The sequence below is a fragment of the Eumetopias jubatus genome, unplaced genomic scaffold (genome assembly GCF_037043125.1).
Source record: "Eumetopias jubatus isolate StellerSeaLion01/CBP00866 unplaced genomic scaffold, mEumJub1_p1.0 scaffold_1, whole genome shotgun sequence".
NCBI lineage: Eukaryota > Metazoa > Chordata > Mammalia > Carnivora > Otariidae > Eumetopias > Eumetopias jubatus.
In genome coordinates, this window is record NW_028274807.1 from 138623019 (window position 1) to 138636987 (window position 13969).

The following is a 13969-nucleotide window of genomic DNA, read 5'->3' on the forward strand; positions in this document are numbered from 1 at the left end:
CACAGATGATGAAACTGACACCCAGGGAGTCTCCTGAGTCCTTGGCCCCCATTTCCGTCCCCTCTTCCACTCAGTTTCCCTTTGCTTTGCTTCAGGTTGTGAAGAAAGGAACCCTGAATGAGCCCAAACTCAAATCAGGCATGGAGGGGAAAAAAAAAAAGCACTCCTAATACCACTAACCATCTTTTTTTCGAGAAGCCTAAAACAAAGGAAATTCTCTGCTTCCAGAAATAGCCTTAATCAGTCACATATGTGAACATAGACCCAGGGACTGTTCAAACAATTTTCCAGCAACGTAACAGGATTTTCCCAACACACCGATTCTTTTTTCCCTTTTGCCCCATTATCAGTTTAAGTTTTCTTTTATATCTTTCTTCTCTTTCTTTCTCTTTCTTTCTTCCTTCCTTCCTTTCTTTCTTTCTTTTTCTTTCTTTCTTTCTTCTTTCCTTTCTTTCTTTCTTTCTCTTTTTTTTTTTCTTAAAGATCCTAGGCATGATACCAGACTTTTCAGTCAGGCAGGCAGGATGCTGAAAATTTGCAGTGTTTGAAAGCAAAGAGAAATGAAGGATTATTGAAAGTAGAAATAGTCCCTCGTTGGTAAAAACAAACAAACAGCTTTAAAACTATAAGAATTGTGCCCTGCGGGGGTGGGTTTGCTGAACTGTCAGCTCTACCAGTTAATGAGGTAGTTTGTCTAATGGAGATAGAAAAGACCATTTTTAACAATGCTGGGCTTTGTGTGTGTGATTTAAAAATCAAATTGAGTGGAAATGCAGCAAATACTAAATGGCATTGTTTATTTTCTAATTAATTTGCTACAAACTACAAAATGAAAGTGTTAAATATATTAGATGGTATGTGATTTTTTAGAAGAGAAAGCAGGGAAACATTCACCTCTCATAGTCCATTTACTTTATTTTCATCAGAGAAACAAGTTGTGGTTTGAAAGTGTGAAAAGGACATCGATATTTGGGGAGAGGCCTCACTTTGGGGGGTAAGTGTGTTACATAAGCCAACAGGGAATACGGTCTCCTTTGTAAGGGACACTGGAGTTCTGGGGCACCTGGGACCATATGGTCTCACTGTGGATGACGTTCATTTGTAATATTAATAGGCCAGGGACTCAAGGCCCTGGGGAGAATGTCATCTAAGTGAGGACAGCCACTCACATCACAACAGCTTGTGGACTTTTTCCTGTAGGGTACAGCGAGGACGGCTCAGGCACTCAGTGACATAAAGGCACAGCATGGTACAGGGGAAAGCAGAGAGACGGAAGAACCAGCCAGATCTAGGTTCAGATTCTGACTTAGCCACAGGCTGACTCTGTGACATTGCAGGCTAAGTCATTTAAACTCCCTGAGACTCTGTTTTCTCACCTGGAAAATGAGGAGAATTATTGCCTTACGGGACAGCTGTAAGGACTAGAGCTTAGAGCTCATTAGTGAAGTGCCTGACACAGAGTAAACAAAAGAAGTTATTATGGATTAGAAAATTCTAGGGTTGGGAATCAAACTGGCTAACTTCACAAACTGAGAAATCAGTAAGCCTTAATGAGTCTTTGTTCTCAGCTGTACCCGGGTCCCACCTTTGCTTCTTCCGTGACAAAAGTTTTAGTCCTAATATTTTCCTCAGATGACTATGCTGTGATTTCCTCCCTGCCCTGACCCCAGAGCCTCTTGTCTATTCCAGTGAGCTCATTCTCAGAAGCATATCATTTGGTGAGACAACGCATATGTGAATAGCAAACTTTGACCCGGTGTTGACTCGCCACCGGGCACTCAGCTTCTCTTCATGTTACCTCATTTCCTCCCTTGCTCCTCAAGACTGCCCTCTGAAGTAAATTCTATTATTATCCCCATTTTATTATAATAACTGCTATATTGAGAAGTAAGATAAATGTCCGTGGGGTGGGGCCATGATGTGAACCTAGGTGGTCTGGCTCTAGAATCATGCTCTTGACAATGACACTGTGCTGGCCCTGCGATATTGTTCTTGTTTTGTGTCACATGGGTTTACATTCAGGGCTTCCCTTCAGTGGAGTCCAGAGTTGGGGACTTTCACTGAGTATTGGTCATCGGGGCCAAAATGAGCCTGTGAAGTCTACAGTCAGCCCACCCTAGAATCAACTTCAGGCTTCTTCCATTCCCAGTCTCAAGGAGTCCTAGGTGCTAAGCATTCCTTGCATGTCCTTTGTTGGGGCAGAGCAATTTACCCCTCTCTAACAACGTGATTTCAGTTAGGAGTTGTTAAAACTAGACACTCCGTGATGCAAGGAGTCACATTAGCATCGTTTCACACTGTATATCTGTAGTGCCCACATCAGCACCTGGCGTATAATAGTTAAGTTAGGATTCGATTGATGGGTAGATGATCGAGCAGATAGACGAAGCAGTTGTATGGATCAACGGATGGTGTTCTTACAAGACATGTATATACTGTCAACAATAAGAAACAGACATAAAATATTTCACTGATCTTTGGCTATGTCTCTTACCTTTCATTAGGATACAGTCTTCTCCTAGAGTTATATTTATCTTGTTGTGTATCGCATTCCAAAAGGGGGCTGGGTTGAAATTCCCGAATTTGTTCATATAAAATATGTAACATCTTGGAAGCACCTAGGTTAGGACAACATAAAACAATCAATTTCTCTAAAAGAAGCAAGAAAAAAACATTCATTCATTCAACAAATATTTATTGTCTGTGGCCTACCTGGTACCCTTATAGGAGCTTAAAACAGAGTGGTTCACAAAACAGAAAAATTCTGCCCTCCTGGTGAGTACATTCTAATGGTGGAGGCAGACGAAAACACTCACAAAAACTTAAGTGCCATGGAGCAAACTTAAGCAGGGTGAGGAACATCGAGAAAGATTACCCCAGAGTGGGCTATTTAATCTTAGATAGTCAGGGCTACTTTGATATTTAATTTTGGATAGTCAGGGCTACTTTGAAATTGTATATAAGTTTTATTCTATATTAGAATATAAGAATTTAAGAAAATAAAGGTAGTGAATATGAGGGAACAGCAGGGAATTAGGAGACCTAGAGTAATGCCTGAGATTTTTCATATAACCTGATAAAGAAGAAAATATTTTTGACTTATGAAATTTATTTTTTTTTCTTACAGAATTAGCAGCTCTGGATCTTTAAAGTGATAGCATTTCCCAGCCTTAAACTGAGAAGCTGAGCAAAAAGGCATCCTTCCTGTAATCAACACAGCAGAATGAGAGGCGGAGAAACCAGGCTGGGAAGAAGCAAGGTCATATGTTGAACTGTTTTGCCTTTCGCCCAGAAGACAGCTCAGACTCAACGGTGGCCCTGAGTTTACCTCCCTCACTTTGGTTCAAGACCTGAAGTGATGTGTTCCCGCCCCAGAGCACCTTTCATAGTGTGAGGCCTGAAACATGACCACCAGTAGCCACGCATGTCCTGTCCCCGCAGTGAATGGACACATGACTCACTATCCAGCCGCGCCCTACCCATTACTCTTTCCACCAGTCATCGGAGGACTTTCCCTGCCTCCCCTCCATGGCCTCCATGGCCACCCTCCTCCAAGTGGATGCAGTACCCCATCGCCTGCAAGTAAGTACCACTGCAATTTGCTCTTTTCTCTCGGTTGGTTGGCTTAATGGACGTGAGAGAACAGGATGGTTCACATCCAAGGTGAGTTTTCATTTTGCTGGGTTTTGGTTTCTCTTGGTCTGGGATTATACTTTCAGTTCTATTGCAGAAATATCGTTTGAAATGTGATAAATGGTGCGTTTTAGAATTTGGTCCATTCGAAACTATGTTGTATTTTGCCCTATTTTATAAAATGTAAATGTAAAGAGTAATCAGTGGATATGACCAACATTCTTGAAGAAATTGACCACTTGACAAATAATGTGAACAGTGGATTTGAAGATGCTACCATAAGAATTAGGAATGATAATGCTGGATTTAAGATCAATTTTGGTTGTGAGGTCTTCTTTGAATCTCTAACTCCTCTCCTGGGTATAGGTAGTAGCTTTAATTATTTAATTCATATCACATAAGCTTTTTTGAGTGTCTTTGTTCACTTTTGATTCTGTACTAAGCCGCTTCTTACCTCTGATCTTCTCTAGAATGTTGGGTATAAAGTACTATAAAATAAAAGTAGTCAGAATTCTTCAAAACTGATATGACTGACTTGTAGAAAGCATCCATATTATGAGATTTTTTTTTTTAAAGTTCTGCCTGTTTAGGGACAAGCCGTGGTTAGCCAGTGAGCTCTCCCGCCTTTGAGAAATAGGTTGGCAGGTTTGTCACCTGGAGTGAAAAAGCACATTTATTGCACTGAGCGGCATCAGGGGGCCAGAGCACCTTTTCCAGGCTCTCTCACAGCCCAGCAGTAGCTCTTGAGAGCTCTACCTGGTAATTCTTTCAAAGTTTACTGGTCTTCAAGGAGTTCCTCCAAGAATTGGCTTGGTACTTAAAAATTTTTCTTTTGAAGTATTGCCTTAATTGTTTTCTTACTGTGGTCTTTGTGCCTTCACTTCTTCCTTCTACTACACTTTTAGCTCACTGGAAGCAGGGAGCTTGCTCCACCTAACTGGGATTCCTCAGCAAATGGTATTGTGCCTTCAGAAATAGTAGGATGTTTAGATATCTGGGTGTTTGGGTAGATGGTTGGATGGACAGACAGATGGACATAGGATGGACAGAACTTTCCTACAGGGATGTTGATTGCAATCACAGTTACTATCATGCCTGATAGATACTGACTGGTTTTCCTTTCTGGTATGACCTGATCATAATTCTTCCCTTCTGTGTTTTGGATTTCTGACCAGAATGTGTGACCAATAAAGTCTTTGAAATTGCTTAATAACATTCTCCCATGCTTCTCAAGTTCAAATGGAAAGTAGATATAGCCAAAGTAGTTTCTTGGCTGTCAGGAGAAATAGAAAAAGTGCCTGTATTCAAAATATCTTGCTGACCCAATTGCCAATGCAAACCCTGTTCACCCAACATGCAAATGGTAAAATGAAGTGACTTTCAGCTAACACATGAAGCAGTCTGACTACACGATTCTTAAAGCTATTAAAATTTCACCCAGGAGTGCCTGTATCTAATTCCACAGGTCAGCCAGCCTGATGCATAGCACATTCTAATATATTTTTTTCCTCAGATCACAAGTATATTTTGTAGTTGTAGCTAAAGAGTTAAGGCAATATTATTCCCATCCTGAGTGATATAATCTTACAGATGGCAAACCCTCAGGCAGCTGTAGCCCCGAAGTCCCAGCAACTTTGGGCTACTTTGTGTACTTATTTTAAGGGAAATACAGAGGATAGTAAGATCTTTATGCTGAATTAGCATCCATGAACACTTGTGCACAGTTTCGATATACAAATCCCTCACCCATCTGTTTGCAGATATTTTTAGATCTAAGAATTCTATAGAGCAGTGCTTGGCAAACTACAGCTTGTGGGCCAAATCCAGCCTGCCATCTGTTTTTATAAATAAAGTTTTATTGGAACAGAGCCACATTCATTTGTTTACATATTGTCTATGGCTACTTTCATGCTACAGTGTTAGACACCAGATAGCCCACAGATCCTAAAATATTTACTATCTTGCCCTTTACAGAAAAAAATTTCTGACCCATGCCATGGAGATAAGAACATTGGGATAGGAGCCAAATCATCCCAAATGTAATCCGGCTCTGTTCTCTAACTGGCGATGTTTGATCTTCTAATCTGTGGCTAGGCCTGTACCTGACTGCGCTGGGCCAGATCATATCTAAGGTTCCTTTCACCTCTAAATACAAGTCTGTTTTTCAGAGTTACTAATAAAGCACAAGATGCCATCACTACCAGGTTGAACCATAATGCAATTGTCATTTTTCTAGATCAGGATTGGTCCAATATTGACAATTTTATATGATTGAACATTTAAAAGGAGAAGTTTCACAGTTCAGGAGAGGGAGGAGAAATGATTACAGGCTTTTTTTGAGGGCCTTGGGGAGAGGATGTTGAGTAAACTATACATTGAAAGGTGTCTGGGGCGCCTGGGTGGCTCAGTTGGTTAAGCGACTGCCTTCGGCTCAGGTCATGATCCTGGAGTCCCGGGATCGAGTCCTGCATCGGGCTCCCTGCTTGGCAGGGAGTCTGCTTCTCCCTCTGACCCTCCCCCATCTCATGCGCGCTCTCTCTCTCTCTCTCTCTCTCTCTCTTTCAAATAAATAAATAAATAAATCTTTTTTTTTTTTTTTTTTTAAAGAAAGGTGTCTGGAGAAATGGCAGAAAAAGGATGAGGTACCAAAAGTTCAGGCTGGAAACATAAAAATTGGCTAACTTATATCTTATTATTTCTTGCTACAGACAAAGCACATGGAAGCCTCTCAGATGAAAATCATTAAAAGAAGCCACTGTTAATGTGCAGTCTATTAGTTGGCCCTTGAACGGGGAGTTATCTTTGTCTTTTGTTACAGCCTGAGGTTTAGAAAGACCAGGAAAAAGGGTAAGGTCTTAAAAGTTAAATGCAGACTTTCTCTTGGCTAAAATTAAACGTCAAGTTTTATTCATGCATTGAGGTTACTTAGGGAGGTAGCCGAGTTCTATAAAATCTCAATAACTAGCAAAACACATGCTTGGGTGGAAAAGCCAGCTAATCTGGAATGCATATTGGGGAATGACTCCATAAAGAGGGTCATGTTATTGGACTATGGGATTTGCCGATGTTGCTTTCATAATCTTTACACATCCAGATTCTGCAGCTCAGCCAGAAAGAATAAATTCTCCTACCCCTGTAACAAGGTTCTTTCAGCACCATGGAATTATAAAGGCCCGAGAACCTTCTACCTCAAAATCTAGTGAGAACAATTTCCATAGCAGCTACTGATATTATTCCCCTTCCTGACACTTCCCACCACCTCTGATTCTCTGGTCAGCCTCTTCTCCAGGCCCCAAACCTGAACTCTGTACATTTACCTCTTCTTTCCAATAATACACATGTCCCCATTCCAACATACAAAAATGTCCTTGATCTACTGTCTCATTTACAGTCATTTAACCTCTCTGAATTTTTCTTCCATCAACTATAAACTATTTTTATTAAAAGAATAGTCTTTTAGAGTAGTAGTATTCAAATCTTTTAAAGATAAAAGTGGTGTATGAATTTGGAAGAAAAGTTGTTACTAGAAAGGGGTACATTCAGATAATCTCCAAGGCCTGTAGCAGGTGAGGATTCTATATGTCACAGTTCTGATTTTCCCCTGGTCCTCATGCCCTTTGCAGCCGAACAGCCCATCTTTCCTTGATGTGTGCCACTGGTGGACCCAGTTCTGCAGCATGGAGCACTTGCCCATTGGTCTGACCATTTGTGACCACTCACAATTCTGAGGGAAAGATGTGGCCACTTTTCAGAAATTCTGCTCTCCAGAACTTTCTAATGTAAAGGAAAATAAATATTTGCAGGGAAGAAGTGGACTCAAAACATATTCTATGTGTGCATGGCCTTGTCTTTGTATTCTGACTTAAATCTTTACATTGTGGAGTTCTCTATGAGGTTAGAAATCTGGAGACATATAGGAAAAGAGGGAGTGAAGATAAGTAATAAGAAAAACTAGCATGTATTGAGCACCAATGTATAATCCACCGAGCATTTAATGTATACCATTCTTAATCTTTTTTTAATAGCATCCTGATACCACTTCCAGGCCATTAGCAACAGTCCCATTTTGCAGATGAAGACTGTGAGGCTTAGAAAAAGTAAAGAGCTAACGCAGCTTAACACATTAACACAGATTAATGTTGGCACCAGATTCCAAGGCCAAATCTTGGGGCTCCTAAGTGCATGTCTTTCTCAATGTGTTGGGTAAAGAGGCCAACTTAACCCCTCAAATAATTCCACAACTCCTCCATGGCTATCTCTTTCCCATGATGCTTCAGGGAGTCTTTGGAGATGAAGGACGTTTAAAGGATTCACAAGCTCTTTAGTTCCACGCATTACTGTGGAAACAGCTATCAGTTTTCATCCACACGAGGAATTGAGGGTGGGCCCCATTGTCAGGAAGTCACTGTGGATGCCTCTGTTCAGCTCTGTCCTGCAGGCAGAGATCCTATCATCTCTGGGCAAGCATGACTCCCAACAGGAGGAAAGCCTGATATACTATGCCAGGGAACGCTCAAAATTTAATGTTCCAGAGCTCTCTGTGAAAATTGGACAACTGTCCGTCTGTCTCTCTTTATGTTCCTTTCATGGCTGCTTGTTCTGTTTTATTGCCACACATGTGCTTTTTTATAGGTTGTTGTAAGCTGGAAAATATTATTAACAGTGTTGGCTTCAGAGACTCTCTCAAAATGATCTCCGTTTAACTCCACAATCTTAAAATGAGAGTTCTTTTCCCTGCTTATTTAATGATCACAAAGTGCTCTCCTGTCAAAATCACAAAATAGGGTATTCACTTAAAAAAATAAAAATCCCAGCTTTTTGCAGAGACAGACTGTGAGTCTCAGAGTTACCAATGACAGGACATAAACGGGGTATTATTTCAATATCTTGTCTTAAGCTAAGAGAAGTCATGTTCACGCAGCTTGTCTAAAGCAGGGTGTGTGGCTAGATTGGAATTCTGTATTGCTTGTTAAAGACAACTGGCCCATAGGTGTTGATCATGTTTTGAATATGTGCAGAATGATGGTAACTAAAACCAACTGGTTAATTCCCATTATCCAGCAGCCTTTGCCTTGTAACCTTTTCTTCTTTCTACTGTAAGTTGTGTTTGTCCTTAAGCATACACAATGACCCCACTGGACAGGGATCATCTCTAGTTTTAAGATGTCTGGGGCTTAGTATGTTGCTGGGATTTAGTGGATGCCAAATATAATAGTATGGTCCACATGCATGTATTCTTCACTTTTTTTTAAGCCAGATAAAAATAAGTTAAAGAAACTTGTTAGGAATTTGAGTAAACTGAGTCTAACAATTTCGCTCATTTTATCTGCCTTTGGTCATTGAGCGTCCCTGAATTGCTGAGGCTTAGAGAGGTCAAAGACTTTTACTTGAATGTTTTAGAAAAAGTTTATGTTTTTGGCATGATCAAACACTTTCAGTGGTCTTGCAGAGGCCTACGGCCACAGATACACTATGCAAGAGTCTTTCCCTTAAAGGTGGACAGGTATTGATTACTTGAAGGCAGTACCTCTCTTCCCCAATAATAAAAGAATCTTTGTGTCTTTTTTTTTGATGTCTTGACAATTTCCCCAGACTCTGATTGAGTACAACATGTAATCCTTTGAATAGTTCCAATGAGGAGCTGGGTTCATTCTGTTTGTTGAACTTTACCCCAAAGGGATCAAGAATATGTGAACATGAGTTAGAAACAGAAAGATTATTGTTCAATTTCATCAAATTAACTACAATGCCCAAAGGAGAATCTCAACTCTGGAAGTGCGTTCTTGAATAGAAATAGGCTTTCAGTCTACAGAGGCGATTATAAAACAGGAATGGATTTTCCTCTGACTTGCTTCTGCCAATGATTATTCCTAGGGAGAGCATGAATGAAAGAATATTAAAAAAAAAAAAAAATGGAGGGGCGCCTGGGTGGCTCAGTCGTTAAGCGTCTGCCCTCGGCTCAGGTCATGATCTCAGGGTCCTGGGATCGAGCCCCGCATCGGGCTCCCTGCTCAGCGGGAAGCCTGCTTCTCCCTCTCCCACTCCCCCTGCTTGTGTTCCCTCTCTCACTGTGTCTCTCTCTGTCAAATGAATAAATAAAATCTTAAAAAAAAAAAAAGAAATACATAGTTGACTCTTTAAAAAAAAATGGAGAAAAGAGAGATTTGTGCTTTTAGACTTAATATTAGCTTCCTTTTGATATTCTCTTTACCAGATAGTTAAACAGAGACATTTTGAAAGAGCATTTTTGACCTTAGGAAGATTGAACCTCTGAAAATTAGAATCACCATAATAGCTCTGAGTTGGCTATGAGATATGAGACTTTCCATGTGTTCCAAATTTCTGTCTTGATGATTTCATCAATCTACAGCTCCTGTACATTTCAGATGAACTATTTTGGTCCTAATGATGAAAACCTCATTCATATAACCTTGAATGATAAGAGATTAACCTCCATACAAGGTAGATGAATGCAAGCACAGGTAAAATTGCCACCAGATGGCTGCCCTCCGGGCCATCTTCAGGATGTGTCTCAAGCAGTACCACAGAAGCGCTGGTGATCTATGCTGTGTCATCAAAGTGATACAGCCCTCTATTCTATCTTATATCTCTGTTTTCTATTTTGGCTCCCTCCAACATTTGAAGGGTTTTTCGGGGGGGGGGGAGAGAAGAAGGGTAGAGGGAGTATAGGAAGGAAGGAAAAAAGGAAAGAAGAAAGGAGGAAAAGAAAGAGACAGGAGAAAGACACTGACGCTGCCATGTGATCTCCAGGCCACCACCAAGAACTTGAGGCCACCAGACCGACCAATGGCCAGTGGTACTATCAGCACTCTTGCTTTTTTTACTTTGCCATAAGAATAAGAATGAAAAGAGCTGTCATTTATTTAGTGTGCTACCTACATTACCTCTATCTACCACCTGGAAAAGAGAAATAGAGAAAGACTGAGATAACCAACTTTCCTAAGGTTGCTCAGACAAAAGTGATGGAACTAACTGAGTTTCAATTCTTCTTGCTCTGACCAGTCATCTTCTCACACCTCCATGTCAGGTGTGGATGTTGAGGTGGTGCAAAGGTTTTTAAAACACTCCATTTTTCTTTAAGGATCTTGCACTCCTTTGGGGAAATCGTAATCACCTAAAATCATTTGGATCTAAAACTCTGATTGTTCTCTACTCTCTAAGGCCTTGATTTTATAAAGCTTGCAACACCCGCTCCCCACCGTGTACCCGCTGTGCATATGTTAGTTTACTATACATGTCCTGTTGTGCTGTCTTTTGCTGTTTTCCTAGCTTTCCCTCCTCTACTCATCTGTTCTCCTGATGCCTGGCATATAGTGGAAACTCATTTAAGGTCCGTAGAATGACCAAATCAATGGTTCTTGCTGATGAGGGATTTTGACAATTTGCAGATATGCTTTTGGGTGTCACAATGATTGGCAGCACTCTAGGCATTTTAGGGGGCGGGGGGCTAGGAGGCTGCACGTCTTGCACTGTGCACGATAGTTGCAAATAATAATTACTTTGTATCCTCATTGCCTTCCCACTGTCCCACCAGACATTCATGTTAAGAACACTCCTCCAAAATAAATTATGATCAACTGAATTTGCCCATAACTCCATTTTACATATAAATGCAAAATATTATGTGCTTTTATTATACCGTGAATTATTTAGAACTATAATTGCTGTGTAGATGGAGAGTAGGCAGATCTTTATTTTGTTTGGAATGTTTCTAAGAGTCATTTACAATTTCAGATAATCATGTCACTGATGACAGGGTATGCTTCATAATTGACTTACCAATACCACATGTTTTTATAAATCTGCATTTGTAGGTAAAATATTCACTGTAATTCTGCATGTGGGGGCAAGGATCTTACTGCTTCTTTATGCCTGAGCATTTGTACATTGAAATAACTATTATTTAATAAGTTACTTTCTTTGAATTCATCCTTGATATTGCAATCAGGGCCATATATTGATTTCTTTGAAATTATATGTGTAGGTGGGCTATATTATCTATGACTTCCATTTTGAGATAGTAGAGCAGATGTTATAAAATATGTTACTAAAAGAAGCAGTACAATATCTTGAAGATTGCTGGAATGAGTGGATGGATGGATGGATGCATACTTGAATGAATGAGTGAAGAATAATTAATAGGGCCGGCTAAACCACTTAGAACGTAAATGTTCTAGCTGTTGAAAGGAAGTTTATAAGAGATATGGACAAAGAAATCTTTGTAAAGCCAAATCTGATGATTATGCCGGGCATGGGGCAGTGGCATGGCACTGGGAAAAGCCATATACAGAAAACCTGTGGACAGTGAGAAAGTGTTTCATGTTGTCCATCTTGGAAGGCATATGGTGTTGGCAAAGAACCATCCAGTCCTTGCCCCAATTTCTTGGTGTGTAAACAGTGTCTCCAAGGTATGCAAAAGGGAATCAAGTGTATTTTTATTTGTGAATTTACTCTTCCAATATTTATTTGACACATACGTGTTAGGTATTGGAGTGGGCACCTTAGAATGCCTCTGATGGTTTGCTGGGTAAATTTATCAGAGTAATCAGTTCTTACTTGTATGTCATGTCAGAGTCTACCTCCAGAAAATGCTTGACATCACTCATCATCAGGGAAATGCAAATCAAAACAACAGTGAACTATCACCTCACACCTGTCAGAATGGCTAAAGTAAAAAACAAGAAGTAACAAGGATCGGTGAGGATGAGGAGAAAAAGAAACCCTTGTGCAGTGTTGGTGGGAATGCAAACTGGTGCAGCCACACTGTGGAAAACAGTGTGGAGATTCCTCACAAAAAATAAAAATAGAATTACCCTATTATCCAGTAATTCTACTACTGGGTACTTATCAAAGAAAATGAAAACACTAATTCGGAAAGATATATGCACCCCTATGTTTATAGCAGCATTATTTACAATAGCCAAGATATGGAAGCAACCCAGTGTCCATCTATACATGAATGGATAAAGATGTAGTGTATATGCATGTGCTCTCTCTCTCTCTCTCTCTCTCTCCCCTCTCTCTCTCTCACACACACACAGAGGACTATTATTCAGCCATAAAAAAGAATGACATCTTGTCATTATCAACAAAATGAATAGATCTAGAGAGTATAATACTAACTGAAATAAATCAGAGAAAGACAAATATCATGATTTCACTCATATGTGGAATTTAAGAAACAAACAAACAAAAAAGGCCAAAAAACAGACTCCTAAATATAGAGAACAAACTGGTGGTTGTTAGAAAGTGGGTGGGATGGATGAAATAGGTGAATGGGGTTAAGAATACACTTATTGTGATGAGCACAGAGTAATATATAGAATTTTCAAATCATTACATTGTGTTATATAATCATTATTCTGTACACATAAAACTAATGTAACACTGTATTCATTATACTTGAATTAAAAAAATTCTACTTCCAATGATACATCATTTTAGGATTTATCAAGACAATGATACATCATTTTAGGATTTATCAAGACAAACTTACAGAACTGTTATAGATTGAATTTGCATATCCCAAAAGATGTTGAAGTCTTAACCTCCAGTATGCATGAATGTAACTTCGCTTAGAAATAGAATCTTCTCAGATGATCAAGTTAAGATGAAGTCATTAGGGTGGGGCCTAATCCAATATGACTATGCCCTTATGAAAAGGGGAAATTTGGACACAAAAACAGAGATAAAGGGAGAGTGCCCTGTAAAGGCAGGAGTTACGCTTCCACAAGAGGAGGAACGCTAAAGATTGCCAGCAAATGAGCAGAAACTAGGGGAGTGGCATGGAACAGATTTTCCCCCACAGTCCTCAGAAGGAAGCAAGCCTGCCTGCACCTTGGTTTGGGGCTTCTGATATCCAGAGCTATTTGTGGTACTTTGTCATAGCAGTCCTAGGAAACTAATAAGGACTCTAATTTGAAACTCTACCTTCCTACCATTGAAGAAGGAAAACACTGTGCTTTTGATCTTTCCCCCCTCTGAAAGTGTCTAGTAATTTAGCTATTTTCTCATAATTTTATGCTCACAATGATTGACTTTTTCTGCATTGTGTGGCTGCTTTGGCTTGGACTAATGAGTAATATTTCAGGATAGCGGTTTGTTGTTTTTTTCCTTCATAGCCAATCTTCCTTGATTCTGGTGGCTATAAGTCCATGATCATGAATCACAGTGGTCACGATTTTTTTTTTAAGATTTTATTTATTTATTTGACAGAGAGAGACACAGCGAGAGAGGGAATACAAGCAGGGGGAGTGGGAGAGGGAGAAGCAGACTTCCTGCTGAGCAGGGAGCCCGATGCAGGGCTCAATCCCAG

General features: G+C 40.0%; 1 protein-coding gene across 2 annotated transcripts in view; it reads left to right on the forward strand.

Annotated features, from left to right (window-relative positions):
* The first annotated feature begins 3404 nt into the window (after positions 1-3404).
* RARB (retinoic acid receptor beta) overlaps positions 3405-13969 on the forward strand; it is a 377605-nt gene continuing 367040 nt past the window's right edge. For both annotated transcript variants that reach the window (XM_028099064.2, XM_028099065.2), the window contains exon 1: positions 3405-3582. In XM_028099064.2, the coding sequence (XP_027954865.1) occupies positions 3405-3582 (178 nt within the window). The remainder of the gene's footprint in view (positions 3583-13969) is intronic.